A 25,836-nucleotide genomic window follows, 5' to 3' on the forward strand; every position below is an offset into this window, starting at 1 on the left:
CTCCTGGGATCCTTTCCCCTGAGATGATCCTTCCTTCAGGAAGAGTGGGGCAGCAGGGCTGTTCCCCCCGGAGCTGGAACGGGGCTGCTGCTCCCCAGAGCCGTGGGAGGGAACGGGAGAGCCCAGGCTGCAGGGACGGGGAAGCTGCTCCAGAAACAGCAGGAAGGGAGGTGTCTGTGCCACAGAGGTGTGGCAGGAGACACAGGCCGGCTCTGGGGGGGAAATGCCTCAACACCCCTTTGTGAATCGTCCCCTGCAGCTGCCCACGGGCTCCAGGGAGGTGTTGCAAACTCACACGTGAACCTTTGCTTATACAAAAGATTTTAACAATACTTGAAAACAAACCCTGAGAAATTCACTGCAAGGATTCTCCCTGAGCAGTGGCTGGTGCTGTCCTGAGGGACACAGCCTGGCACAGCTGTCCCTCAGGGTGGCACTGGGCTCCTGCATCCAGCAGGACTCAGCCTCGGTGCAGGAGAGGACCCAGCAAAGAGGAGCTCTGCAGTTTCTTCTGGCACCAGACTAATCCTCCAATTCAGCCTCCTTTTTGCTGCTGGGAACAAAAAAGAGAAAGTAGAAAGTAGGTTTTTTTAAAAAAAAGTAGAAACCAACAGGTACAAACAACTGGCACTTGGTGGCCGAGGAGCTCAGGTACAGAGGGTGTGAGAGACAAGGTCACAACTGGAGTGAGTGTGGGGTTCTGGTGCACTCCCCTCCAAACCAGCCAGAGTGAGCTCCAGCAAACACTGGGGACACCTGGCCTGGCACTCACAGAGCTGCCCCACGGCCTGGCCATGCTGAGAAGTGCCACCACAGCAGCTGAGAGAGCCCCTTGTCCTGCCCCGGGGTGCACAACTCAAAGAACAAAGGAGCTGAGCAGGATCCAGCACCATCCACGTGTCCTAAGGAATCCACCCACAGAGCTGCCTCAGCCAGCACTAATAATCCCCCACTCCCCCACTGCCACCATCCCCAGCTCTGGTCCCTCAGAGCCCTGACACACCGGGCTCACCCCGAGCAGCTCCTGGGACAGGGCTCCCTGCTGTCTGCCCAGCCTGGTCCTGGGGCTGAGGGAGCCCAACACTGCTGTGAACCCCACTGGAGAGGCAGCAGAGCCACAGCACGAGGAGCTCCTGCACCTCAGGGGACCTGCCATGGATTTACCCCGACCTGACACCCCCTGGCCCACCTTATGTAAGAGTGGGGGGACTCTGACCCTCCCCAAGACCTGGGGGCCAAAACCAGCTCCCTGCAGGTATTTCTGTTCACCCTCAGGTCATACCTGTGGGCGTTAGGGCTTTCTTATGACCAGTGCTGAAAAAAGACCAAATCCCCTCTGCCCTTCCCCAGCTCAGGACACGGCGCTGTTGGGAGCAACGTGTGAGGCAACGTGGCCACACGGAGCAGAAATCACCTTGGAGGCAGCACATGTCCTGATCTCCTCACCCAGCTCACCTTGTTACCCTGCCTGTACCTTTAATGCCATTACTGCAGCTCATTCCACGAGCAGAGCCCCTTTTGCCCACACACCCACCTCTCTGGGCCGGCAGGGAGAGCCTCCAGCCCCTCCAGCGGAGCACAGGGCTGCTTCCGAAGGTACTCCCTGGACCTAATGTCAGCCTGGAACCGAGGAAGAAAATGAGTGAGAAATGGCTGAGCAGCCTGGCTGGTGCCTGCTCTGCTATCCCAGTGTGTCCCATCCACCCTGCTGTCAGCACATCCCACCAGAACACTGCATGGCCCAGTGTTACAGCAAGGCAGGACAGCCTGGGGCCAGGAGAGCACCAACCACATCCCAGGAACTGTTAGACAGCGTCGCTGGGCATTCACTGCGTGTTCCTGCCCCCACCCTGAGGTGTTTGCTCAGCCCTCCAGTGCTGCACGACTCAGCAGCAGACCCTTGATGCCATCACAAGCACATCCCGGGCTCTTAGACAACTTTGAGGACTGGCAGTTGATTTTTACAGTCCTTCAAAGTTTTTTCTCTTTTAGAAACTTCTTTCCCAAACACACTGCTGTGACATTTCCGAGCAGCTGCTGTGCCCACCTCAAAGGCAGAGTGTCTCTCCCCACTTACAAAGCAGGATGTGACCTTCCCAGCTGGAAAAGCTTCACAGTGTCTGGTGATGCTTGGAAATTGGGTTAACACATCCCCGGGGACTGTCCTTGAAGCATTTGCTGCTCTTCCCCCACGCTGCTCCCGAGGAGCCTCTCCTGCAGCCCCGGCAGCCCCCAGGCCCCTCAGCCCGAGCCCCCAGCAGAGGCTGTGCCTGCTGCTGGAACCTGCTCCACAACTGCAGAGCCTCCTGCCAGCTGAGAAGGAGAGAGTTACATAAGGGGTGGTTTGTTTGGGAGATTTTTTTCCCTTCTCTCTGTAATTGGACAGTTTCATAACCGAACTGACAAATAACTTTGATCACTCTTCAGGATAAGCGATTACGTGATGGATTTTATAACCAGGGAAGGAGGCTGCTCAATAGTCCCCACGGGGAGACCAAGGAGCAGGAGGCACAGCTACCAACTATTTTTCTAGGGAAGAAAAAGCCCAACCACATTCTTCTGAGAACATCAGCTAATGCTTGATGAGGTGGCAGTTCCCAGGCAGGGCTCACTCCTAACACAGCACTGGAGTCAGCTTAAGGTGGTGATTAACCATGGGCTTATCAATAAAATGGATCACTGTCCTGCAATAATCCTCACAGATTTGGGTTATTTTCAGAGGGGATGAGTGCTGGCTGTGGAATTGGTGCTTTGCCTGTTATCTGAGGGGCTGTGGTGGTCCCTGTGCACAGCAGGCGTGGAGGGGGTGCACCCAGAGGGAGCTGGAGTCTCAGGACACCCGTGACTGCTGTCCAGTCCCAGAGGAGAGGCTGATGCCTTGTCTCATTCTCCTGAGGGCAAGTGTTCAGTGTTTCACAGAAAGGGACCTGCAGGCTTGTCCTTCCTGGTGGGCTGGAGCAACCTCAGGCTGTCCCAGCAGCCCCTCCTGGAGCCGGCCCAATCCCGCTGGGCACGGGGCCAGGGGCGGCTGAAGGAAGCACCAAGCGAGGAGGAGGCTGGGGAGCAGCCACCAGGAACCCGACCAGCGAGAGCAGAGCAGGCTCCCAGGGTGCAATCCCTGCCAGCTGCAGAGTGGCACCAGCTTCTGCTTCCCTGCTGTGCACCAGCACCCTGGGAATGAGCACCGGGAGGGGTCTGAGCTCTGTCAGGAGGAGGCAAGGGCAGTGCTCTCAGCAGGGCCTGGGACTGCTCCAGGGCCACTCGGGGGAGTGCTGTGCTGGCTGTTCTGGGATGGCAGCTCCCCCCAATTCCTGCCTGGGAGCTCAGAAGGACCAGCCCTGTGCAGGACCTCACAAGGGAGCACAGCTCTCCTGGCTGGGACTGGCACGTGGAACGAGGACTGAGTGGGATGTAAATACTGATTGCAGGTGACATGGGAAGTTCATCCCTCTGCTTCCTCCGAGAGATCACTTCTCTCACCTGCACCTCAGCCAGTTCCTTGGCAGCACAACCACACTGTGGGCTGAGCACAAACAGACCGCTCCCGCTCCCTGCCCGGATAGCGCTGCATTCCCAGGAGGCACCACAGCCCCTAAAGCAGGAGGTCTGAGCTCTCACAGCAGCTGCACTGCACATGCTGCCCTACACAAACCTCAGCCACAGCCTCAGGAGCTGTGGGCAGCTGAGCTCTCACAGACCATTTTATTTCCAGGGCTGCCAGAACTTCCAGACCAGGACCTGATGATCCACAGGTCTCTCCTGACACTGGGAAATCCATAAGCACTGCACCTGTCAGGTCTGCAATTTCTGGAGACATACCACAGCAAAAAGGCCAAGTTAGCCGCCCATGGCAGCATTCCCCACAGCCTCCTGCTTCCTGACTCCAGCTCTAGGTGCCCAAGAGCTGAGGCTTTCAGCTCCGCCTGTGCCAAGAGCTGTGGCAGTCACCACGCAGAGGAAGTGTGGCAGGGACGAGTCCCATGGAAAGGTTTGAGTGTCCTCATCTCCTGCCACCCCTCCAGAGTAAACACACTCCCCTGTTGGATTTTTCATCTCTCTGTAAGCAAAGTGATAATAATTCATTCCATCACTCTAAGGAAAAGGTCACAGAGAACTGGAAGAGTCTCCGAACATGAGCAAATCCTGGAGATGTCTGGAAGCGAAATGAGGGTGACGAAAATCTCCGAGACACCTTTTAGATTCCAAAGGGAATGCTTTTCCCTTCCCTTTGAACACGCCGAGCTGCAGAGCTGGCTCGGAGCTCTGCAGAGGCATCTGTCCCTGGCTGGAGCAGGTTACATAAGGAGCTCCACCAGCCTCCTCCGGTCTGGCAGGTGCTGGGGCTGAGACTGGAAACTCCAGCTCTGCTATGGACACCCCAAGGCTCGTTTTGCTCCAAGGACTGAGATTTTGGGGTGGTTTTTAAGTAGAGTCTCAGTTCCAGAGAACACTGCAGCTCTGCAGCAGCACCCAGCAGGGTCACCCAGCACTGCCCCAGGCACTGCTCAGGTGGGCACACCCCGACCCCACCACAGCAGCGATGCCAATGGGCTCTCCCAGGGCAGTGTTAGGGACAGGGACACCTGGGCAGGCCCTGGCGTCACTTCTGGCTCTGGGCTGTGGAGCCACCAACAGTAGAGTGACCTCGGGGAGAAGGGAAGCACTTGCCAGGCCAGAAGTCCCAAAAGCTTTGAGCTTCTCCTGAGCCTTTCCCCAAGTTCTGCTACGATTTGTAATGAGCCAAGGCTGAGCCTCGGCGGCAGCTGCAGCTCGGTGACGGTGATGCAGTGCTGTCACCTGCTGGCTGGCGGCTCCGTGCGGAGTGCGGCAGCGGGAAAGGCCCAGAGGAGCAGCACTGCGGGCTGTGCTGGGCTCCAAGTGCCCGGGAAAACCGCATTCCCAGCTCCTGGGGATTAACACCACCATCACAGGAGCTGCCTGCAGCAGGAAATCAGTCAGGCTGGGTCTGCAGGCAGGGCTGGGAATGCTGCCGGGCACTGCGTCAGGAGAACGGGCCTGGAAGGACCAGTGAACACCCCCGTGGGCTGGGGGAACAGCCCAGCAGGAGGCTGTCAGCAGCACAGGAGGGGCAAACTGAGGCTCTGGAACACGCCAGGGCTCGGCTGCCCCTGCCCCCGCCTGCCCTCCCCCGGCTGCCCGGCCGTACCTGCCGGATGGGCTCCGGGATGCGGAAGCGGCAGCAGGCCCTGACGAGGCGCACGGCCGTGTCCAGGCTCACCCGGTGGCCCACGGAGACGTAGAGGGGCTTGGAGCTGTTGTTGCAGCTCCGCAGCACCTGGGCAGTCAGAAAGGAGGGATCAGGCACTGAAGAGGCTCACTTGAACATACTCAGAGGGGCAGGGGAATTAGGAGCCAGCCAGACCCCTCAGGTGGGGTGGTGGCTCTGCGTTTGCAGCTCCCAGCCTTCCTGAACATCTTCTCCATCCCAGTGTCTCCTCCAGGGACTGTTTGTCCCTTGTGGCCTTTCCCCAAACGCCTCAGGCTGCTCTGGGATGCAGGGAGATGTGCCAGCACAGGCTGACAGCACACACAGGAAGTGTCTTACAGCTGCCTGTTCCTGCTCTGAATCAGACGCTCCCAGACTGATCCTGGGAAGCTGCCAGGGAACTGGCACCTCTCCCAGACTGTGGCTCACAATCCAGGGTGCTGGAGCACCTCAGGTGCCACAGCCACGGATGTGAACGTTCCTGACACCTGAGCTGCCAACTCCCTACAACCACCTGAGCTCTCAGGAAGGGGCCAGCAGTGTCACTGGTCACCTGTCCACAGCTGCCCTCCCGGACAGGATCACTGAGCCAGCCCCGCTGTGCAGAGTGACCAGTGGCCAAGTGACAGCTTACCATGCCCAGGACTTTCCCCGAAGTGCCTGTCAGTGGGAATGTCTCTCCTGACCTCTGCAGGGAGCGGACCTAGGGACAAACACACACGAGGTCAGATCATTAGCACATAATTGTATGTGGTGTCCAAACTCCCTTGGGATATTAAAAACCAGAGCTAAATCCCAGCCTGGCCTAACCTGCTCCCTGTGCAGCTCGTCCCTGACCAAGCCATCCACCTGCAGGAGGTTCTTGGCCACTCCAACGCACGGCAGGTCCGTCAGGACTCCCAGGTGACAGGCTGTGCCAAACCCTGCCAACAACCAGCCACTGTAACTGCAGGACACCAGGACCAGGAATCCCAAGGAGCAGCACAGGGACCAGGAGAGCAGGGCTCTCCAGGAACAGCCTACCTCTGGGATGGAGCAGGCCATTCCCATCTACCAGAAGCACCTGAAAAAGCCAAAGCGGAAATGTTATTTCCTGGACACGGAGAGCACTCCAAGGAACATCCAGGGATGCTGGCTCTGGGTGGAAGGAGAAATCTCTCTTGGTTGTTCACCTCTCCCTTGTAAGGCTCTTCCTGCCTGTGCCTGACCCTAAAGCAGCAGCAGCGTGGGGCTGGCAGCGCCCTGCACACACCACGGGGCTCCCACTGCCGTGGGAGGCCTGGCTGCTCTCAGCTCCACATCCCTGCTCCCTGAGGACAGGGAATGGATGCTCCAACACAGCTCTGCCCCTGCCCCTCCCACCCCACCAGCTCAGGCTCCGGAGGGACAACACCCTTCCCAGGATTCTGCACCCAGGACACCCCAACTCGGCACAAGGAAAGGACACCACACCTGAGGCTGGAGCTGGGGCTCCTCCTGCTGCAGTCTCTGGACAGCTTCCACCAGGAAAGGGACCTCTCGGAAGGCCAAGAACCCGGCCACGTACGGGGCACTGACGGCCACCATGCGGCAATCCTGGTACAGCACCTGGGGCAGGCACAGACAAGACCTCGGGACGCTGCCCGAGATCCCTGGATGTTCCAGAGGCTCCTCCTCTGGTTCACGCCCCCTCTGCTCACCCCTTTTAAACCCAGGAACCGGACAAAGAAAACCCCGTGAGGCAGCACAAAAAAATGATTCCTGCCTTGCCCTGCAGAGCACAGCAGGACTTGAGATTCAGTTCATTAAAATCCCAGCAGACAGCATCGAACTTTATTTCTCTGCTCATTAGAGCCTTTACAGTTAAAAATAATTTTTATATCATTTTGAAAGCTGGCAAAGAGACCAAAAATCTTTATTAGTTCAAGTAAAATGACTGTGAGATCCATGACGGGTTTGGAGAAGCTTTCCTATGTCACATCCCATATTATCAGCCAAGAACTCACACACGAGACTCTGCACTAGAGCACTACGAACACCTCCCTCTGCCCACGGGCACCAGCTCCCCTGCACAGCTGCCTCTGAACCCTGGGAGTTCCCAGCCATCCTACAAAACTCCCGCAATTGGGAGCTGTTTGTATCACACCTTCCTAAACTTCTGCCTAAATCCTTACATAGATTTTTTTTTTCTGTTTATCTTTCTTGGGAACACACAAATGGAAGGTTGCTGAACACACACAGAATCACGGAATGGTTTGGTCGGGAGTGACCGTGTAGCGCAGCCAATGCCAGCCCTGCCGCGGGCAGGGACACCTTCCACTCGCCCAGGTGGCTCCAAGCCCCGTCCAGCCTGGCCTTGGACTTCAGGGATGGGGCAGCCGCAGCTGCTCTGGGCACCCTGTTCCAGGGCCTCCCCCCCCCCACAGGCAGGAATTCCTTTCCAATCTCCCATCTAGCGCTGCCTCAGAGCCCGTGGTTACGGCACGGCCGGACACAGCCCCGGCACGGGGCGCTCCCCGCGGTACCTCGAGAGCCGGGAAGCTGAGCACGACCAGGGAGGCGCAGGCACGGCTGTCGTCGCCCTTGATGTAGGATAAATCCACACCTCCCACTCGCTCCAGCCCGGTAAAACGGGCATCTTTCTGCCACTCCTCGGTGTCCTCCTCCACCACGCTGGCCTTCAGCCGGGCCTGCTCCCTGCGAGACCCCCGGCGCCGCGGTGAGAGCGGGGTCCCCTCCCGGGAGCCGCATCCCCGCGCCCCCGTTCCGCCCGGCACGAACCGCGCCCCGCTCGCTCCCGGGGAGCCCCCAGACCCCAAGCACGGGGCTCTTCCGTGGCTTGTGCGGACGCGGTGCCGGGGGAGCCCCGAGCGGCCCGGTCCCTCCCCTCCGCCCCGTTACCGTTCCCAGCGGCGGCGCCGCCCGGGGGACGCGGCCATGGCGGAGCGGGCCCGCCCGTCCCGCAGCGCCGCCGTCCCCCGGAACGCGCGGCCGAGCGCGGCCGTTCCGGGCCGGGCGCGCCGGGTCCCGGCAGCGGGCGGGGGAAGGAGCCGGGAGCGGCCGCGCAGCGGAACTGAACCCGTTTATTGGGGAGGGGGAGAGCGGGGCCGGGCCCGGGACAGGCGGGGGGGCCGGGCGGAGGGGCAGGGAAGGAGCCCCAGCTGTCAGGGCTCCCGTTTTTCCTTCCTGGCCCCGCCGCAGCGTGGTGCTGGGCAGGAGCCGGTTCTGCATCCCAGTGCTGACAACGCGGCGCCAGGAGAAAGGCAGACTGAGAAACATAAATCCCTGTCCCAGCACGAGGGCACCATGGTTTGTAAAAAAAGTCCTTCATATTCCTCCAGTGGCTCTGGGGCTGTGATGATCCAGGATTCACACGGAGCTGCTGCGTCTCTTTCACCCTCCTCCTCCATGGCCACCTCTCCTCTTCACATCATGTGAACAACAACCCCAAACCCAAAGAACAACCAACAATCCCCAAACGAATGCCCAAAGTTGCAGAAGGCCCGAGGTGGGTGCTGTGGCAGCGACGTTCACTGGCAGTGTCCTGTCCTAACTTTCCCTGTGCTCCCGCTTGAAGAGAGCAGCTGCTTTCCAGGTCGCAGTGGCATGAGAGAGAAGAATCTCATCTGGGAATGTGTCTTCCAGCTCCATAGCTAATTCAGACTCTTTGGCATAAAGGTAAGGCGAGAGTGATTCCTTCAGGCTGGAAGACAGAGCAGAATAGCATTAATAGCTGGGGTACAGCAAACCACCAGTGCCACAGTATCAGTGCATTGCACCACCCAAAATACTCAATATACACCATTTAGCAGGTGCATGTGCAGTGAAAAGGGTTAAACAGCCAGTTGGATGCACAGAGCCCAGCAAGGGGAGGCTGCAGGGCAGAGCTGAGCTCTGGGGCTGAGCTGTGCCTGGCTGGGCTTGATGATCATGGAGGTTTTTTCCAACCTTAATCAGTTTGTGCTTCTATTATTATTGTATTCAAGTGCCTGCAGAAGTGTTTGTGTTTGTGCCCATGGACAGCAGCTCCTGGTGTGTTCCAGCAGTGTCCCCAAAAGAGCCTGTGTGAGATGGAAGTGACACCTGCCAGAGAAGGGTGTGGATATTCCCAATGCTGCTGGTTGGGCCATGACCCCCAGGACAGGCATGTGCCAAGGGAACTGTTCCCATCATGTGCATGCTCAGAGGCAGAGAAGCTTCAGTTAACAACAACTCTGAGGGGTTTGGGTGTGTAACTCCTACCTCCACTTGGGTCTCAATTCCTCCACAGCTTGGACACGTCTCAGCTTCAGGATGATCATTTCATGGAGCTCTTGCAGGAAGATTTCCAGCCTTGAGTGGACCAGGAAGGTGTGCAGGAGCTTGGCAAGCTCTGGGGTGAGCTCTTCTTTGTAGTCTGGACTGACGTCTGCAAAAGGATCCTAAAAATGCAGCGAGGGGAGAAAAAACCCAAACACTCATTTGAGCAGCTGCAGGCAGAGCAGAGCAGAGCAGGTCACACAGAGGGGCTGGGGTTCATACCCTGCCGAGCCGCAGCAGCTGCTCAGATTTGTGGGCACCCAGGAGCTGCCACAGGGCCACGCTGTGCCTGAGCTGGCACCGCCTGAGGGCCTGGAAGAGAAGCACATCCGTGGCTGTGAGGGATGCCCTTGGAGCCCATCCCCAGCCTGCCCTGCCCAGAGAGAGCTCAACACAGAGCTCCTCCAGCCCCTCAGCCTGGGTGCAGCCCATCTGCCTTCAATAATCCACTTTTTGATATCACTACAGGGAGTGGGGAAGTGAGAGGGCTCTGTCACACATACTGGGCTTGAGTAAGGTCACACTGGCTGGATTTAGCATAAACCAGGGCAGATTTTATCCTGTAAGAATCGGAGCTTTGCCCTCTGGACTTACCTGCAGCACGTGAGGGTTCGTCTGATCCCCCATCTGCAGGACCTGTTCAATGTAGTCAGTCAGCAGCATCTCAGCGTTCTCACCAGCCATGGCCAGGAAGCCCAGGGTGATCTCAGTGAGGGACAGAGCATCACACACATCACTGTAGGACTGCAGCTCCCCACTGATGATGTTCATCACAGAACTGGGCAGAGCACTCTGAAAACCATGAGGTTGCAGTTAAAATTATTTTAGAGCCATTCCTTTTTCTGTTCAAATTGCTCAAGTCATGGAAGACAACAGAGCCCCAGATTTAGGAAACTGAAATGCTGATCTATCTCCCTTTTCTTTGTAAATCCTGACTGACAACACAAGGCCAGATTGCACATACCCAAGGCACGCTGAGAAATCAGCAGGCAAGCCTTTGGATGGACAAGGCAAGGGACACGAAACCCTTGGAAAGTCAGGGATTTCATGCTTGCCCTGCTTCCTGCAGCACAGAAACCCACCTGCTCCAGCTTAATCCTGACATCACTGAACAGCTGCTCATAGTTCCGGTCATGTCTGTACACCAGGGTGGGGATTCCCTGTCAGGAGAGAAAACCATGGATGTGAAGCTCTGGAAAACTGCTCCCAGTGCCCTCCAGGCTGCACAGCCCCTGCCTGTCCTACCGTCAGCATGATGAGTGGCTTCCCCTGCAGGAACTTGCTGACCACTTGCTGCTGGATCCTCTCCAGATCAAAGTCCTGCAACGTCTCCCCTCCCTTCTCCATGCTGTACTGACAGTTGGACAGGATCAGAGGGATCAGGTCTTTCTCAACCTCGTAACTGATCAGGTGCAGGTCGGCCACTTCCGAGGGGCTGATCAAGTACCTGCAGGGAGCAAAGGGCCTCTGTTCAGAGGGAGAGGCCTCTGGGGAGCAGGGAAAGCTGATGGTGAGGGAGCAGGAAATGCAGCAGAGCCCAAAGACTGGAAGAGCAGCACACCTGTCATCCTGCTTGGTGTGCCTGTTGACGGAGTGCACGAAGTCGTTGTGCAGCCCGATGAGGTAACTGGCCAGGGCCGTGGAGCACAGGCCCAGCCCCTGCCGCCGCGGCAGCAGCACCTCCAGCCTGCTGTCCAGGCTCAGCTCAGAATCACAGTACCCTTTAGGCAGCTTAATTTCCCCTGAAATACAGACAAGGAGTGTTTGAGGAGGCCCAGAGCCAGCCCAGGCTGAGCCAGGGCAGGAGAAGGTAGGGAGCCTGAGAAAAGCTGTGCTCTTGGCCTTAGGGACAAGCACAAAGGGGAACAAGTTCAGGTGAGAATACTACAAGAGGGAAACAAGTTCTTCCCCTTGTACCTAGATTCTTAAAATTCAAAGGCCAAGCTCAGTTTTGAGGATATGCCTCAGCATCACTGATGGGAGGAACCTGAACTGAGAAAGAGGAGCAGCAGAGGAGCAGGGCTGGGAAAGAAGCTGCTCACCATTGGTGTCCAGGGAGCTTCTCAGCTTGTTCCAGACAGACAGAAACACGTTCACTCTTCTCTCTAACAGGTCCCTCATCACACCTGAGAAACAACAGAAAGATAAATCGATGAAGCACCTTTTCCTGGTGAAACTCTGCAATACAGGGATCTTCAAAGCACACTGCTGAACTCCAGGCAACTGCTCAAGAGACTAAACAGACACCAGACACCTTTCTGATGCTATCAAATGGAGTTATTTGCTCAGTTTGTTAATATTTTTCCATCATTGTCTGCTCCTGGCCCAGGCCACAAAGATGGATTGGTCCTTGGCCTGATTCTGCATGACCTTTATGTACTTTTCCATAAGCACTTAAAAACATCAGTAATTGTACTTAAATGCAATAGAAGGAGTTGCCACAAACTTCATGAAAGGAAGGGGAGGATGTTTTTTCCACTCTTTAGGCATACCCTGCTCTAGGGCTGAGCTTAAAATGCCAACATAACCACTGCTGCACTGCGCAGAGCTCCCACCCCTCACAGAAAATCTCCCGTACTTAATTCCCTTTCAAGTCATCTGGTAACTTTTCCAACCATATCCAGGTCTCCAGTTCATTTGGATGAGAGTTAAAAAGAAAATGTGAGTTTTCACCTTCACTTTCAACTATACAATCCAGCATTTTCTGTTTTATTAATTTTGGCAGAGTCTCCTCACCTGAGTGGGGTTCCCTGAGGAATTCCCTGATGGAGCAGTGTTTGATCTCTGCTGTGTTCTGGAATTGCCTCACCAAGTCTCTCTGCAGAGCCAGAATCTCTGGTAGGAATTTCACCAGCCTCAGCTCAGTTTCCTGGAAGAGGAAAGGGAACCTGTGGGTAAGGCTGTTGGGAAGACTTTTATGGAATTACTTCTCAAATGTTTAAAAGACAACAATATTTTTCATGTTCATTGTCAAGATCATAGCAAGTACTGAGAATAAAGAAACTGGATAATCCAAACCAATTGCTCCAGGTGACCCAAGCCAGGGCTAGAGGTCCCTTCCCACCCCAACCAGTCTGTGCTCTGATCTTTGAGCATCCCAGGCTCTCACCCCTGTGCCACCCCCACCTTCTGCAGGAACTTCCAGAGGAGAGGGACGGTGTCCTTGGCATTCTTTTGCTGCACAACTTGGCCCAGGTTCTCCACTGAAACCCTCTTGCGGCAGCTCCACATCTTGGAGTGGTGTATGTGGCTGTCCCCTGGCAGCTGGGACAGGAATGCAGCTGGGTCCCCATACACTATTTTCACTATGGGGTTGGAAGAGATTCTCTCATCCTCTTGTATCTGTCTGTTTAACTTCAGAAGCTTTTTATCCAAATCCTGCAGTAAAAAAAAAAAAAAAATTATCAGATATTTTGAAATACCTTAAATTGAGCGAAGCCATTTCTGCTTTTCCAGCTGTACAAAATCATCCCAGAACAATTCCTGTCTCAGACTCCCATTTCCCCACGTAGGATAAAGGCAGCTGATCCTTAGCCTGCAGCTGTGCCAAGGATGGGTTGGCTTTAGGAACAGCCAGGTGAAAAGTGTACCACAGACAGTACAGCACGTCAGATTTCCAGTGGATTTTGACCTGCTCAGCTACTGACTCTGTACAGCAGATTTCTCACCTTCAGTTCAGGAACAATAATTGTGTTTGCAACAATTTCTTCCCATTTGTTTCTCTTCTCTTTGGTGGAGAGAACATCATCAAACTGCACCAGCCCTGCAACAGGAATATTTCACCTCTTACATCTGCAATATTTCAGTGAAAAGAAAGCACAGATTGACAGGTCCTAGAAGTTAACTGAGTATCTTGGTCCAGCTGGAGGGGACACCCAAACATCATACATTGATCCAGGTTTCCAGGAGCTTCAGCCAGTCATTCATGTGAATGATGGGGACATTTATACAGCTCCTTCATAATCCCAGAAAGACTGAACAGATTGTCCAAGGTCAGACTATGACAGACTGAAGCTTGGAATACTGACTGGTGCTGTCCCACACTCAAAATACGGGGTATTCACACATAAATCCCTCTGTGCCACGGTGACTCCAGATCGCACCATGAACCCCACTCTGCCATCCCTCTTCTCCCAAAGAACTTCTGGCAGTCACGGAGAGGCAGCACAGAACACAGACTGCACACAGCACGAGCTGCTGTGCTGGGAGCAGCAGCCCTGCTCGGGAGCTGGAAGCTCTGCCCATCTGTCACAACGTTATTTTGTCAATAATTCATTTTCAGAGTTATTGACTGCACCAAACCTTGCAACCCCCATGTACTCAACTGAAAGAAGCTAAGAGCCAAAAATTCTTCCCTCCCTACAGTAAGAAACAAGCTTCAAACTCTCTGTTTTTCTCTTCAGCTCAGCTACTGCTGTTGGAAGTGGTTTATCAGCAAAGTGCCTGCACAGCCACAGCCCTTCAAATACAGCCCCAGGTGTGACAGGCCACGTGGCTTTTCTTACACTGGCCTGGCTCCTGCTGGGGGGCCTGCAGGAGGCTGCAGAGCACGAGGTGGAGGATGTTCATGGTGTCATCCACACTCTTCCCCAAAATCCTTGTCAGCTGTGCCAAGTCCTCCTGGATGTGCTGCTGCAGGAAGCTCACCACATCATCCACTGCCGGCTTGATCATCATCCTCAGGGACTAAAGACAACAAAGGCAAGAGTTGAGCACAGCCAAAAACATCCAGGGAAGCACCAGGCACTGCTCAGTCCTGCCAGGCACCCCCACCTGTGGGATTCCTGCCACCTGGGCCCATCAGGGCAGGGGTGGGTGGATGTGCCTGCATGGAAGTGCAGGAATTAACCAAAATCCCTCCTGGGCAAGGAGGGAGGGAATTTGGGTCTTGCATCTTGACAGACTGCCCTGGTCACTTGGCAATATAATGAAAAGGACCAGCAGCATACAAAAGTTTCCCTACATTTTGTGTGACCACTTGGAAGCATTTTTGGAAGATACCTGAGGGGCCCTGGAGGCTCCCAGCAGCATTGACAGGTGCGTGAGCAAACGGAGCAGCACAAAGACCCCGGGGGACACGCCCCGGTCAGACACTCCTGGGGCTCTTCTGTGCTGAACATCTCCCAGAATGTGGCCAGTTTGAGTTCTGTCTCCATGATTCCTGCAGGAAAGTGTATACATGGTATTTTTTTGCCTTGACAAAACCCACACAAGACACCTCTGATACCCAGCAATGTCTTTTTGACCCATAATGTCTTTGAATGCTGTAAAAGCTGCCAATTCAAAGTGCTACAGGGGAGTGGCAGCTTCCAGCTGGTTTTGTACACAGAAAAGCAAATTTCTGTGGTTTTGCTGCCCAATTACTTGGACATCCCTTCCTAACACCTTCCAGAGAGCAGCATGAAGTGGTTGGTACCTCTGGCCTTTGAAGGCACTGCAGGCAAGTCCTGCATCATTTAGCACTGCAGAGGCATTGAAGCAAAGCATACCTGGATGGCTGGAAGCCCTGCAGGGGTTTGTGCTCGGTGCCTCCAATGGGGGCCCGGCAGTCGGGACAGCGGCTCTTTTCCATGGGAAGGCCACACTGGGAAAAGGAAAAGGAGAACACTGAATTGCAGAGCAACAGCTTCTCCAGCAGAGAAGGAATGAAACAAAAACCCAAGCTGTAAGTGGTTAATTCAAACCCTGCTACAAACTGGGCCTCTGCCTGATGTTTCCTAATTTATGGTATAAATCTTCAGGGTATTCTAAATTTTACATTACAATGATAAAATGATCAATAATATCGAGTTTAGAAGTGGAACTCTGTGCATCAAAACCTTAAAACCAGTAAACAAAATAGAACAGTTTATTGTTGAAAACTTTGTCTGCTTAAATACCCACCAGTCCCAAATTCTTACCTCTCCCACAGTGCAGGGGTGGCCATTAGGACATTCTGTCAGAAGAGAAACAAACAGAACAGTATTCTAAGACAGATTTATAAAGCCCCTGTTACTCCCTTTCGTTGGGACCATCATCCTGGAGCAATAGATATGCTCCAAGATCTAATCAAAAACCCTGACCATCCCAAAGCCCAAAGGACTGACAGACCCACACAGGAAGCCAAGAAATTTTTCAGTGCTGCTTCTCCTTGAGAAACAAGGAATCAAAGCCTGACAGATTGTGCTGCTGAGTGCAGGAACGCTCCCAGCCCCCATGCCCAGCTGCAGGAAGGTCCAGCTGTGGGAAACAGAGACAAAGCTGGCCAGGAAGGTGGCAGAGTTCTCCCCTCATACCCTGTCTGTGTTGTGCTTGTGCCCCCTCAACCTCTGTGAACAGCTACAGACTGAACAGCACTGCATGTCCTTTGGTGCATCACCCACACAAACTGTCACTACAAATCTGGATTTACCAATGATAACTTGTGCTGAGGAGTGTGTTTGTCCTCACATTTGGAACAGTTTCATTCTCCAAACCCAAGGAATCCCTTCCCCAGCCAGCCAGCAGCACTCACCATACCAGTGCAGAGCAGCCAGTCCCTCCCAGGCCCTCGCCTGAGCCATGATGTCCTCTGGCATTGTGGGCAGAAAAGAGTGCTGAGCAGGGAGAGAGGAAAACAGACACAAATGGATCTGTAAATCAGTTCTTTCCTGTAGCAGTCACTCACTGGTTCTCTGTTCACACTGGGGAACAGAGACATCTGAGAGCAGAGGTCAGGCAGGTGACGCAGATGCAGATTTTCAAATTCTACCTTTGAAAATCCACTCTTAGAACTGTCAATATTGTTGAGACTTGCATGTGCACTCTCCAGCCACGCTGCACTGCATTTCTGATGCAGCCTGGTATGTACCAGCATGTCTCCTTACACCTTGGGTAGCCAGGAGCAGCAGCTCCCTCCCCCCGACTCAGGAGCCAATGCTTTCTGAGCAGGCAGGTCAGCACAGTGAGACCTGCCAGCAGCTTTCAGCCTTGCTCAGCCAAATATCAGCAAAGGTATTTGCTTCACCCTGCTCAGGATGCAGAGGTACCTTGCAAAAATACCAGGCCAGAGCTTGTTGTTGTGCTAATTAACCCCAACAGCACTGAAACAATCACCCCCCAGTACTTCACAGCTCAAGCAGTGAGCTGGAGCATTGCTGTTGAGAAAGGTCCAGCAGAGGACCCAGCAGGCACAGGCAAGAACCAGGGACGTGCTGAACTGCACGTGAGCTCTGTGTCCTTACCTGCATGGTGTGTGGCTGGAAGGCCAGGTTCCTGAGGGGCTGCAGGACAGGGCTGTGCCCGCAGAGCAGCACGGCAGCCACGTGCACAGCCATCTCCACCAGCACCCCGTGCTGGCTGCAGCCCCGCGGCTCCAGGGCCAGGCCGGGCAGGCCGTTCCTCACCAGGGCAACTGCAAAGAGCTGCAGCTCGGGGGAATTCAGCACTTGGGAGCTCTGGATGAACTGAGTCAGCGCCTCTGTTTGCTGAAAGCACACATTTGAAAGAGCTAAAGCCAGCAGGACACTGCCCACCCAAGCGAAGAGCAGTGGCAGCTGCTTCCCACGCTGGGTTACCCCGCTTCAAAAACCTCCCCAGACTGCTCAGCTCGGGCCCAGCCCTGGCTGGGGAACAGCAGCAAAAGCTCCTCCACCACTGATTCAGATCCCCTTCATCCTCACCCATGAAGCAGGTTTGTCACAGGCTTCCAAAGGGGAGTGTCCTACCTGCTGCTTGGGATGAAGGCTTGGATCCCTGGCACCGTACAGGGCCGTGACCTCTCGGAAGATGGCCAGGAGCAGGTAGGCAGATTCCAGAGCTGGGGAGCTGCTGAAGGCCTGGAGAAGAACCAAGGATGTGGCAGGGGACAGGCCAGAGCTGTCCCAGCTACAGTGATAGAGTATGCAGGTGGGAAGGTAAAGAAAACGTGTGCTTGAGCACAAACCACAGTGACCTCCCAGCAAAGGCCCCAGGTGCCTCCATGGGAACAGACACTGCCCACAGGGACACCGAGCTGGAGCCATCCAAACCCCAGCAGGGTCTGCAGCGAGGACTGGGCTGTACCTTCTCGGCCTCGAGCAGCCCCTGGGCCGTGCCCTCGATCATGGCTCGTCCCACGGCGTCGCGCAGGGCCCGGTACCGCTCCCCACACACCAGGTACCGGTCGATGTGGTTGGATTGGCTGTGCTGTACCTGCCAAGGGAACAGCCCTGCAGAGCACTGGGGACAATAACCCAGCTGGAGGAGGCAGAATCTCCTCTTCCTCCCAAGCACTGGGGCATTTCAGCCTCCCCAGAGCACCAGCAGCAGACACGGCCACCCAAAGGTGCTGCTGGGAGGGACTCCATTCACCAGAAAGCCAGGACAAGTCACCTTCCCAACCACTGCCACTGTGGCCCATCCCCCAGAGCCACACAACAGTGGGAACACCCCAAAGCAGCACAAAGTGAAGACAAAGAGGAGACCAGAACCATCCCCAGGAGACGCCTCTTCTCTACCTGTTGCAGCATTTCTGCTGGGAACACCCAGCTGAACCGTGGCTCTGTGACCAACTTCTGAGCAAATTCCATCCCGTGCTGGCTGGCAATCCTCCTGACCAGGTACACGCGGTGCCAGTCGTTCCTGGCAAGGCTGCAGAACTTCTCCACATTCTTCAGGTAACGCTGCTTCTCCTTCATCTGCTCTGGCTCTGGAGGGGAAAAAAGAGGTTAAAAAAAAAAAAAGAGGCAAAAGCACATTCCACTTTGTAAAACTTCACTGTCTGCACCAGCTGTAGCACCAAGTCCCTTTATTAGTACTGTGTAATTACACAGGAGAACTTCAGAGCCCTCCCTTCCTCAAGTGTTGTCTGGAGCATTTCCTCAGCCAGATTTCAGACAATGATTCATTTCTTCAACAAGGAAGATATAAACTCTTTGATATAAACTCTTAATCCCTTCTAGCTGTGCAGAGCTCTCATTCATATAAAACAATAGGCCTTACAGCAGCCCTGAGACTGAAGCAGCATTTATGCTTTAAAGTTCAATTTAGTGGGCTCTAAATAAATCTCATTTTTAGCATCAGGAGGATAAAATAAATCTCCTTCCACAGGTGTAACTGCCATGCAGCTACACTGGGGTCACCAGCACAGCCTTGCTAGCAGTTACAGAGCCCTTCTAACACCTGGTACAGGGGACAGACACTGAGTGACACTACCAAGGAAAAAGGGACTTGCTGCTCTCCTTCTTGGCCACGCACCAAAACAGGTCCTAGCAGAGCACAGGGCACTGACCGTGTCCAGCCCAGCTGCCCTGCTGGCTTTGCCCTGCATCCAGCATTTCCACCTGGCAGCAGAACAATCCCACTTACTCGTGTGCTGCTGCAAGTCGAAGATCAGCTCTGCAGCCCTGCTCAGGTACAGGCGCACCGCGGCCACGGCCTGCAGGTATTCCACGGAGGATTCCTGAGGAGCCTCTCTGCTGCTCGCCGGGAGATAGTTCTCTGGAAATCTGTCCTCAGGCAGACTGTTTCTGTGCTCATATCCCAGGCTGTCCTCGGACTTTTCACACATGGAATCCTACAGAGAGGCCGGAACACCAGTGAGTGGCAGAGCCACCTCGCTGAGCCAGCCCCGCGTCCCCAGGGCGCCCACCCTGCCACGAGCACAGCAAACCATCCCTGCACCCTCCAGCCCACTGCTCCCCCTCACCCTAAACCTCTGCCATGTCACCAAACACCATTTATAGGATGTGCCCCAGCTGTCCCACATTCCCCAAGCTTGGCACTGAGCAGGAGCCATGAGCAGGCTGTGAATGACACACGTTCCATGTTCCAAGATGCCAAGCTCCACCTGTGTGTCCCTTAGCAAGAACACAAATGGGGATTTTAACTACAAAGTCACTTTAAAAAAAACTGTACGTAATGAAACCTCTCCCCTGCTGTCACATTTGTTTCAGGTTGTCCAAAGCCCTGAAAGTTATGCAAGGGGAGGAAAGGGAACAATCCAAAAGGCATAATAATTTAAGTTCTGCACAGTAATTTAAGCGTCTGTGGAGACAAGAAGGCAGTTCAGCAGTGGGCTACTGCGATGAGAAAGGCCCTGCCTGCTGCACTCCTGTGCCGGAATTTGAGTCTTAACACTCAGACACTCCAAGGGAAAGAATTTATGTAATGCTGCAGAGACACACAAACCTTTCCTTGAAAAGCAAGGCTCGTTCCCAAGAGCAGGTTCTGACCAGGTGATTTGATATCAACTCCTTTTGGGCTTTCTAGCTGAACAACTAGTTATGTACACAAGAAACATGCCTCTAGGCAGAAGAATTTCTATTCTTCACTTTTTTTGCTCCTGCAACAGTTTCATGGCCCAGCTCTTACCTCCAAGCAGTTGACAAAAAGCAAGTAGAGCTCTTTTTTGTCATTTTTCTCTAGGAGCTCGTTATGCTCCACCTGGGACAGGTAGCGCTGCACATCATCTTTCACTTCATTGAAGCTACAGGAGAGAGAAACACCCCCTTACACAGCTGCCATGCTGACAGGACTGCTCCTGCTCTAAATCACAGCAGAGCCACCAGAGACACGTGGGGTCACTCTGGATCCAGCTGCAGGATGGAAAAGCCGTTGTGCCACTTTTTGCAGGTGACATTTGGCTTCACAGCCTGAGCCAGGCTCAGTGAGCATTTCCAGGGCAAAAGGCATCTGATGTGTTTAAACAACTGATTTAGAGGTGCTCACACCTGAGAAGGGGCTTTTGTGCCCTGCCTGCAAGGGGAGGTGGGAGAGCTGTGGGAATGGGAAGGTCTGTGGAGCAGACACAAGATCAGTCCTGATTAGATCTCCATGAATGAGGAGTCTTGCTTTGCTGACCTAGATCAGAGCAACCACTCAGCCACCTTCCAGCACCCAGGCATCCACCCTCAGCACGGGGTTAGTGAGGGACAGCCAGGTAAACCTTGCACAGGCTGCTCACACTGCGCCACAAGCTCCATGCAAGCCAGCCAAGCTGCATGACTAATGCAAAGGGATGAAATCCACCTGTAAGGATTCAACTTCAATGGCACTCATAGAGGTGAGGAGAACAATCAGATCGGTTTGATGAGGAACAGAGCAGAACCAGGCCCTGGCCTAACCCCCCTCAGCTGTCTGCGCTCACCTGTACTTCAGGAGCAGCTTCAGCATCACAGAGCGGATGATGGGAGTTTCATCCACCTCATCATTAAACGGGGACAGGAATTTTGTGTAGACAGCACAGTGATCTGTGGAGATAAGGGAAGGACAGGTTTGGCAGGTGAGAGAAGGTGGTGACTGATTCAGCTCCATAGGACTGAGTGTCAGGGTGAAGGGAGCTCACCTGAATCTTTCACGAGGCTTCTGTGAACAAAGAGCAGATTCAGGAGCCTCTGGATCACCTCGGGGTCAGGGGGCTCGTTGTCCTTGAAGCACATGGTGGTGACCACGTCTATGAAGAAGTTATTGCACCTCTGCCGGAACAGGGCGTTCTTTGCTATGGCAGCTCTGGGAAGGGCAAAAGCAAACACAGAACCACTTCAGCCATGGAGGAATCGAGCAAAAGTCACCAAAGGGAGATACTTTTCCACCTTCTCAATGAGATGATCCTTAAGGTCCCTTCCAACCCAAACCATTCTGTGATTTGCAGGTTTTTACAGAGGCCAAGGCAGCTTTCCCCTTCTTTTGAAACAACAGAACAGACAGGACCTGTTCAGTTCCAGAGGGACTGCAGCAGAGTTCCTTGCCACTCTGCTCGTGTTGACAACCTCAGAGTTGAGAATTTCCTCACAAACTCTCCCCAGCCAACGCTCCCACCTTGCAGAAGGTGGCTGGAGTACCTGAGCTCCTCAGAGACAGTTAACTCCACATCATCCATGGCAACCCTGCAGTAGGGACAGAGCATCTGTGCTGGCACCAGCCACAGGCTGATGCACTTGTGGCAGAACACGTGGTTGCAGGGCAGGCAGACAGGGTCCTTCGGCTCTCCCAGGCAGATGGGACACGGCTCCAGACCATGGCTGCAATCCAAAAACAGCAGTGAACACAGCTGCTTCCATGCTGCCTCCCCAAAAGCCTTGAACAAGATGTTCAGCTGCAGCTAGAGCGAGAGCAGACAATGCAACGACAGGCTGGCTCACTGCTCAGCTCAGGGTACAGAGTCAAAGGGGGTTACTGCTCTTCTTTTGGCTTTCACTCCAGCCCATGCAGCACTGCCAGAAGTGTGCTGGCAACACAGGCAATGTCCCTGCTGGCCCCTGCAGCCTGTCCCAGTGTCAGTACCTGTAGAGCCTGCTGCTGACCTCCTCCTTGCACTGGCACAGCACTGTCATCACTGCAACAAAGGTCGGATGAGACTTCATGTCTGAATCGTGCTGGAAACACTGCAGAGGGAAAGGACAAAGCCCAGTGGCTCAGCTCTAACACCTGAGACCAAAACTCCCATGATCAGCAGAAGCAAAGAGGGAAGAGGTGAAATCACAGCTCTGCTCACCTTGGCAAGAAGCAAAGTGTATTTTCTCACTAAGCCCTCGAATTCTGGCATCACAGCGTGGATGCCAAGCAAGACGTGTTCCACGAAGAGTGCCATGGCAAACACCCGGCTCCAGCAGGCTCTGGGGAGGAAAGCAGCATTGCACCACCACAGGGGGAGCTGGGAGCAGGAATGGCACTGCAACCAGGGCAGTCACTGATCTCACTGCTGCTCATGCTCCCCTCCACAGCATTCCTGCACTTCTCACTTGCTTTGCCCTTTGGTTTTCCAAAGGGATTTTTGTCAAGGACAGAACAGATTCCAGCACTTAACCCAGAGGACACAGGGGCCTGGCCCGGAGGCAGCACTGCAGCAGGACCAGCACCACTGCACACACCTTCTCACACCTCTAACTTCTACGTCAAAAAAGTAATTTAAAAAATACCAATCACAATTAGCTACACTTTCTTCAAGTAAACTAAACGAGGTCTGTGAGAAACTGGGGTAGCACTCTGGGCTTTCTTCCAAAACACAAGATGCAGTGAAACTCCCCATCTCCTGAGTCTTTATGCACAGAGGATGAAGTGGGGAGATGCTGCTGGTTAACAGGAACCTGAGGAGAGTTTTAAATAACCCCTGAACCCAGATGGAATGCACCAGATGATACTGCCAGATTTAGAGAGAGAATCTACAGGAGATGAGGGAGAAAAAATGCGGTTCTTGCTGCTTGGTATGTAATTGAGGCCAGCAGGAACCTGGAAAGGTTTGCAAAGCCTGAAAAAAGCAGCACCAGAACAGCTTCAGGCTGCTCCAATGCCCCAGTGAACTGCCAGGCAGAGGAGCAGGGCTGTGAGCAGAGCTTGGTACCTACTTGAGTTCCCTCAGCAGCTGATGGCACCGACTCGCCCTGCGCTGGGCACCCTCCTCTTTGCAAAGGAACTCAATGGGCATGTGAAGGTTCTTCACTCTCTGCAGCCAGAGCTCAGGGGAGGCTGTCTGCATCTGGCTCTCCAGCTCCTCAGCACACACCATTGCAGCCAGCACGTCCAGAACCTGCACACACACAGGGCCAAGGGTAACACAACAGTTGCATTTCGGAATTATTTATGGACCTTGGGCTCCCAGTCTGGTTTGCTGCAGCACATGTTCTACTGAATAGTGTCCTACTTGATTATTTCAAGCTCTGCAGTTCTCATGTTCGTGGCTTGGCTTGTTAGCATGTCCTATTAACTACTGCAAAAGCAGGGCAAACTGTTTTAAAACCGGCTTGTAACAGTAAGAACACAGCAGATCATTCCCAGTTCTGGGGAACCTGAGCCTGTGCTTCCCCCTCTGCTGTCACTGAAATCCAAAGGAGACTGAACAGCAGCTAACTCAGTGCAGTCAGAGCTCCCTGCCAGGGCTGAGGAGCACAAAATGCCTGGGAGTGACTTTACCATCTCTGAGTGTGGAATTCTATATCCTTCCTGCTTCAGGAGGTAGCCAGTCACACTGGGGTGCACAGCCAGGATCCTGGAGAAGTTCTGCAGGCGGCTCTTGAACTGGTTGTATGCCAGGTGGGCCCAGGGCAGGGAGGGCACCAGCTCCTCTCTCCGGGGGGACTTTGCCACCCACTCCTCAATGCAGGACACAAAGGCCATGCGCAGACACTGCAGGGGTGGGAAATGGTGAAAACCAAAGGTGAGAAAGGACTTTCATAATTCATTTTGTACTGGAAATCCCGGCAAAATTCTCTCAAAGACAAGAATCACTTTCCTACAAAGACAGCCTTAAATATGTCAATTTAAGGTGCTGCTTTTCTGAGTAAGGTCTGAGTAACCCCAGCAGCCACTCAGTGCCCAGTGGTCTGCTCTGGCCTTCCCCTGCTGCTGGGCTGTCTCAGAGGGGCACTTTCCCCAAGGCAGGACTGATTCAGAAGGACACATTCACAGGCCTCGTACTCTTCTCCCCACCCTAAGGGTTTCCAGCTCCTGTTCTAGACACTGACCTGCAGCTCCTTCTGGGAGGACACACCGATGGTCAAGCCAATGAAGTCTGTGATGTAGCACTGAAAGAGCATCTGCCTTTCTTCCTCAGTCAGAGCAGAGATGAATTTTCCCAGGGCAGTTTTCTGGAAGTAATCCACAAACTTCTCAGCGTGGCCTGGAAAATGAGAATGCAGAGAGAAGCTGGATATTGGGAGGAAGCTGGCTTTGACACAGCATCTATCCTAGAGACACTGACACCTAATTAATCACTGAAGCATCCAGCACTCCCCTCATCCAGGGCAGTAAGGAGGGACTCAGGCCAGGCCTTGTCAGCCCAGCACCAGTGTCATATTTCTGGAATCTCACCTTGTCATTAACTCTTGGAATCTCCACAGCATTTTGAATGCAAGGGCACAGAATAGGTGAGAAAGATGAATGGTGAGAAGCACAAAGAAAAGCTGCCTGCACAGAGCTCTGCTGGCTCACAGGAGCACAGAGGGACTGAAGGTGACTCCAGCTGTGGCTGTAGTTAAGGCAGACATAAAAGCCACACTAGTAATCCACAGTCGAGAAAGGTAGAAAGGTTTTTTTTCTCTACTGCTACTCTTATACATCTTCACAATTGCTGTGGCCTATTGAGATTGGCTGCTTAGCAAACAATGACCATTCAGGCAGTAAACAATCAGCTATACAAGCAAAAGTATAGTTGCTACATATTATCCACAAGTTCTTCCTTGTACACTCTCAGTGTCTCACAACAAGAACATCTTCTCTCATTGATTATCTTCTTGGCCTTCTCTGTGGGTTTTACTAAAGCTGCAGAATTTCACTGTAATATTCTCACAGGTAAATTCTGACTGGTTTCAGGTCTGATTCTGTGAGATTGTCAGTCCAGCTGTCAATCTCCTCATCCAGTGACAAACCAGAGCTCAAAAGGCAATGGATGGAGATGCTCAAGCCAGGCTCTCACCTTCAGTGTTTTTGATGTACCGAGCCTCCAACCACATCTCTTCCAGGTACTCTTTTATCCTCCAGCTGAAGGGCATCTCATTCCCAACATCAGCAGATACCATCATGTTGTTCTGCACCAGGATTATCTCTGGCTGAGGGCTGGGGGTTTAAAAGGTCATTAATGCATCAGGCTTTTGTCTGGGAAGCACAGTTCAGACAACAGAGGCAAGAGGCTGCAGAAAGCAAACGAGCCCTAGAAGGGGAGGGAACTGCAGGACTCTGATACAGCTCATCCTGCCAGCTGTGGAGCCTTGGCCCTTCCCCAGGCAGCATTCCCTGGGCAGGCTGCACTGGCAGGACACGGCTGCAGGGGCTGGGTAAGGAGGGGGAACATGCCAAGGGCCAGGGAGCAAAGCCCAGGAGCACTCGGGGCCACAGGCAGGAAGAACAGACTGAACCCAGTGAGCAGTGCCCTGCTGCCCTCGTGGAGCAGCCAACAAACAGAATCCCTCTGCCACGGGGGGTTAGAGCCAGTGCTGGGCTGCTCCCAGTGCTGCCAGCCCAGCCCAGCCCAGCCCTCCTGCTGCTCCTCCCAGGCTCACCTGTTCTTCCCCACAGCGGCAGGGACACTCAGGAGTTTGGTGTCACTGAAGATGAACATCCACAGGTCTGTCACACACTTTGCTGCCGGCCTGGCCAGCAGCTCCAGGTTGCCATTCCTGTCTATGACAGCAATCAGGAGAGCCAGGAAGGGAGTGATCACCTTCTGGACTCGCTTCCACAGGGTGTTCCTTTGGGGAGAAAGACATGGAGAAACCTGTGAGCAATAACATCAGCAAAGCAGGAGGTGACTGTCCTGAATAACTGCTGACATTTGCACGTGATAGAATCCTAATCCTGCCTTTATGGGAAAAAAATACCACCAACAAAAAACCCCTGCACTTCTCTCACTCCTGGCTCACCTGTACTCCCACTCTTCCTTGTGCATTCCTGTCCCAGTA

General features: G+C 54.0%; 2 protein-coding genes across 9 annotated transcripts in view; both read right to left on the reverse strand.

The window, feature by feature from the left end:
* Positions 1-304: 304 nt before the first annotated feature.
* Positions 305-8,257, reverse strand: ENDOV (endonuclease V). Of its 8 annotated transcripts, none has more exons than XM_082294032.1 (9): positions 8,108-8,257; positions 7,732-7,903; positions 6,680-6,814; positions 6,251-6,290; positions 6,038-6,150; positions 5,862-5,930; positions 5,168-5,296; positions 1,535-1,620; positions 305-550 (listed from the first exon to the last, which is right to left on the reverse strand). In XM_082294032.1, exons 1-9 carry the CDS (start codon positions 8,143-8,145, stop codon positions 523-525), a joined length of 810 nt encoding a protein of 269 aa, XP_082150158.1. In that variant the 5' UTR covers positions 8,146-8,257; the 3' UTR covers positions 305-522. The 8 variants fall into 8 exon arrangements, with proteins under 8 accessions (XP_082150158.1, XP_082150157.1, XP_082150161.1 ...); XM_082294031.1 differs by having other exon boundaries at positions 305-553; XM_082294035.1 differs by having other exon boundaries at positions 305-553; positions 6,680-6,845; positions 8,108-8,167.
* A 27-nt stretch (positions 8,258-8,284) lies between these two features.
* Positions 8,285-25,836, reverse strand: part of RNF213 (ring finger protein 213) — a 42,835-nt gene continuing 25,283 nt past the window's right edge. The window contains exons 34-65 of the mRNA XM_082294038.1: positions 25,438-25,626; positions 24,855-24,994; positions 23,905-24,059; positions 23,354-23,566; positions 22,789-22,970; positions 21,939-22,059; positions 21,728-21,828; positions 21,286-21,465; positions 20,790-20,953; positions 20,592-20,694; positions 19,817-19,931; positions 18,812-19,019; positions 17,962-18,152; positions 17,528-17,656; positions 17,191-17,301; positions 16,708-16,950; positions 15,999-16,080; positions 15,406-15,440; positions 14,995-15,089; positions 14,507-14,666; positions 14,011-14,191; positions 13,174-13,268; positions 12,632-12,883; positions 12,242-12,374; positions 11,548-11,631; positions 11,067-11,247; positions 10,751-10,952; positions 10,588-10,665; positions 10,100-10,297; positions 9,728-9,817; positions 9,449-9,627; positions 8,285-8,909 (exon numbers count right to left, since the gene is read on the reverse strand). Of these exons, the coding sequence (XP_082150164.1) occupies positions 8,756-8,909; positions 9,449-9,627; positions 9,728-9,817; positions 10,100-10,297; positions 10,588-10,665; positions 10,751-10,952; positions 11,067-11,247; positions 11,548-11,631; positions 12,242-12,374; positions 12,632-12,883; positions 13,174-13,268; positions 14,011-14,191; positions 14,507-14,666; positions 14,995-15,089; positions 15,406-15,440; positions 15,999-16,080; positions 16,708-16,950; positions 17,191-17,301; positions 17,528-17,656; positions 17,962-18,152; positions 18,812-19,019; positions 19,817-19,931; positions 20,592-20,694; positions 20,790-20,953; positions 21,286-21,465; positions 21,728-21,828; positions 21,939-22,059; positions 22,789-22,970; positions 23,354-23,566; positions 23,905-24,059; positions 24,855-24,994; positions 25,438-25,626 (4,744 nt within the window). The 3' untranslated portion in view covers positions 8,285-8,755. The remainder of the gene's footprint in view (positions 8,910-9,448; positions 9,628-9,727; positions 9,818-10,099; positions 10,298-10,587; positions 10,666-10,750; positions 10,953-11,066; positions 11,248-11,547; positions 11,632-12,241; positions 12,375-12,631; positions 12,884-13,173; positions 13,269-14,010; positions 14,192-14,506; positions 14,667-14,994; positions 15,090-15,405; positions 15,441-15,998; positions 16,081-16,707; positions 16,951-17,190; positions 17,302-17,527; positions 17,657-17,961; positions 18,153-18,811; positions 19,020-19,816; positions 19,932-20,591; positions 20,695-20,789; positions 20,954-21,285; positions 21,466-21,727; positions 21,829-21,938; positions 22,060-22,788; positions 22,971-23,353; positions 23,567-23,904; positions 24,060-24,854; positions 24,995-25,437; positions 25,627-25,836) is intronic.

Source organism: Coloeus monedula (assembly GCF_965178545.1).
Source record: "Coloeus monedula genome assembly, chromosome: 19".
NCBI classification, from domain to species: domain Eukaryota; kingdom Metazoa; phylum Chordata; class Aves; order Passeriformes; family Corvidae; genus Coloeus; species Coloeus monedula.